General features: G+C 45.8%; 1 protein-coding gene across 1 annotated transcript in view; it reads right to left on the bottom strand.

Moving 5' to 3' along the window:
• kmt5b (lysine methyltransferase 5B) overlaps positions 1–3301 on the bottom strand; it is a gene marked incomplete in the record, with an annotated part of 14593 nt that overhangs the window by 670 nt on the left and 10622 nt on the right. The window contains 1 exon segment of the mRNA XM_014028036.1: positions 1–2052. Within this exon segment, the coding sequence (XP_013883490.1) occupies positions 611–2052 (1442 nt within the window).

Here is a 3301-nt window from a genome sequence, read left to right as displayed (position 1 = left end):
GTGCTGAATTACAGCTGAATCTGCTGTTTCTTACCAGTAAATATCTTACATGATGGAAGAACCCTCGTATGAATAAAGTCATGATTTAAACTACAGKTGAGACTTAATTTACCTCAACTGCTAATCCAAATAAAAATAAAAAAATAAAACTCAATCTGCTATGAGAACATGGCACCAGAAGGACAAACTGATGCTCTAATGCCTCTGGATCAACCACTCCACACAAAGCTTACACGCTACGAGACGAAAGAACAAAAAGAAAACAAAGATTCAATAAAACCCTGCGGATGAGACAGACGGGAAAATCACCAAACTGTACACTTTCTACACGTCCATGATGAAATATAACAAGTGCATTCACTTTGATGGTTCAACCTAAAACAAACCCTCAGTTTTCACTTTCAACTCAGATTTCTGAGAAAAGAACCGAGTTCGTCAGCATTTTTTCAGGAGCAGAACCCAAAAAAACAAATCACGTTGAAGAGAGCACCAGGTTTGTTTTAGGTTAAGAGCACCTCACTCAGATTCTTGATTCTTAGCATTTTTGTTTTAAATTACTTCCTTTACATCAACACGGGGTTGATTGGCGGCTCTTTATTTACACAAAGGCTCAGGCGTTGAGCCTCAGAGACTGATCCTCTCTCCTCCTGGAGGAGATATCGATGTCTATGGAATCTTTACCCACGATGAGGCGCAGCCGCTTCGCCGGAGGAAGTGGAATGAAGTCGTCCTCAAACTCGTTGTGGAAGTAGTCATCGTCGTCGTCCTCTCCTTCCTCCTCGTCCTCGTCGTCATCCTCGTCGGACGAAGGTTCTGCCAGGACCTTCTGGGTCCGATGCGCACCGTTCCTGCTCTCCAGCCCCGGAGCCACTCCTCCGTTGTAGGACATGTGGTCCACCTTGGCCTGGGCCGTCCTGCGGGCGTCGTCCTCCCTCTTCAGCTGGATCTTCAGCTTGGTGGCGCTGCTGTGGACGCCGGGCGCGAAGCCGTTGTTGAGCTTGGCCACGTAGGAGCCCTTGTCCTTGTCGTGGTCCTTGCTGAACTTGATGCTGATCTTGCTGGAGGAGGCCGGGCCCAGGGTGGAGGAGGCCACGTGGTCGTTGGCGTCGTTGGTCTTGCTGCTGCTGCTGTCCCTCCGCCGGCGGAGCGTCAGTTTGGGGATGCCCGTGTTGTTCTCCAGGATCAGCTGGGCGTCGTAGCGCGTGATGCGCCGCTTCTTCTTGACCTTGTCCTGCGAGCGGCAGCTGCTCTTGCTCTTGTCCCTGCACAGGGCCTTGCTGCCGTTGGCCACGCCGTTGAAGTCCCGGTGTCTGTCAGCGAAGTTCAGCAGCACGCTCCCGCAGTCGGAGAAACCGGGGGCGTGGCCTGCAGCCGGCGTGAAGGGCTCGCAGTTTGAGCCTTCGCATTTGATGGCCCGCTCCGCCCGCGGCTGCGTCGGCCGCTTCTGGCCGGCGCGCGTGCTCCTTCTGGCGTAGCTGGAGTCCAGGACTGGCTGCAGGTACTGGTCCAGGTCCGCCGGCTCCGTTTTGATGACCACCCCTCCAGGAAGCGAGCTCAGGCCGTCCATGGCGTTGGGCTCCAGCTTCACGCCGGCTGCCGGCTCCTGGCCGACGCCGAACGTCCGGGTGGACCTGCGAGTTCTGTAGGCGGAGGCGTGGCTGCCCTCGCCGCTCTGAACGGCGTGGTTGCCGTTTTCCTTGGCGGCGTGCCGAGTGACGCAGCCCCGCTGGCCCAGCGGCGCCACTTCCTGTCCGTCCTTCTCCTTCTTGATGGAGACGCCTTTGCACAGCGCCGCCTTGGAATCCCTGAGAGCCAGCTGGCCCGCCTCAGGTTTGGCCGACGCTCTGGGCTCCGCCCCTCTCCTGCGGCTCCGCAGCCGGACTTTACTGAGTAAAGGCTTGGACTTTAGTCTCTTTGGTACCCTGTTACTGTTCACACGGCCTGCTTTGGAACATGAGGTAGGAAGGGCTCTGGACAAAGTCTGTCTGCTTTGAGTCCTGTTTTTATACTTCAGGCCAGACGACGACGATGAAGATGTTCTGTTTCTGGCAGCTGCTTGGAAACACAGAAACAAGTTTATGACTCGCTGTGATCCCTCAGAATTAACCTTTTAAGACCCAAGGGCTTTTCTTGAAGTCTCAGCATTTACAAACTCTACTTTATTAATCTTGTTATCAAAATAAAGCTAACACTTGGGAGATTTCATCAGAAGTGTKAGTATTAAAACAGCTGCTGTGGTTTTAGAGATATTGAGGATGGAACATATTTTCCCTACCGTCTGAATAATGTTTTKATTAAACAGTATATAACCCATTTAAAACCATAATGAATCAGGCTAAAAACTCTTAGAAACCATAAATCCACCTGTGAACATCACCTGTACAAAGATTCATGCTATTAAATTAACTGGAGCAAAGTTACAGAGGTTTTAGTAAAGAAATAATTTAGTTTTTTGTCATTCTGCACAGGACAGACCATGATGGTTCTGTTAATAAATGTGAACAAATCTGAAGTTTTTACATCAAAAAGTTATTTATTTTTTATTATCTGCTTGAAAAGACTTGTTATTGAATGTTTGTTCTTTTGAAAAAATATCCAAACATTTATTTTCATCAGTGTGTAAATGTGAGTGTGAATGGTTGTAAGTGTAAAGAGCTTTGAGGTCCAGAGGGACTTGATAAAACACTCTATAAGTTCAGTCCATTTACCATTTTATTTGTCACCATATATATTATATAACATAATGACAAATTATATTTGACTCACTTAGATCATATTCACTCTAAATCAAGTAAAAAAAATTCAACACACTATTTACATATATCTACTTCAACTACAATACGTTGTAACGTATTGACAGATTAGTTGTAACGTATTGACAGATTAGTTGTAACGTATTGACAGATTAGTTGTAACGTATTTACAGATTTGTTGTAACGTATTTACAGATTAGTTGTAACGTATTGACAGATTAGTTGTAACGCATTTACAGATTAGTTGTAACGTATTTACAGATTAGTTGTAATGTATTTACAGATTAGTTGTAACGTATTTACAGATTAGTTGTAACGTACTGACAGATTAGTTGTAACGTATTTACAGATTAGTTGTAACGCATTTACAGATTAGTTGTAACGCATTTACAGATTAGTTGTAATGTATTTACAGATTAGTTGTAACGTATTTACAGAGTATTGACAGATTAGTTGTAACGTATTGACAGATTAGTTGTAACGTATTGACAGATTAGTTGTAACGTATTGACAGATTAGTTGTAACATATTTACAGATTAGTTGTAAC

This window comes from Austrofundulus limnaeus, unplaced genomic scaffold (assembly GCF_001266775.1).
Source record: "Austrofundulus limnaeus strain Quisiro unplaced genomic scaffold, Austrofundulus_limnaeus-1.0 Scaffold713, whole genome shotgun sequence".
NCBI lineage: Eukaryota > Metazoa > Chordata > Actinopteri > Cyprinodontiformes > Rivulidae > Austrofundulus > Austrofundulus limnaeus.
This window is presented reverse-complemented; position numbering and strand designations above follow the sequence as displayed.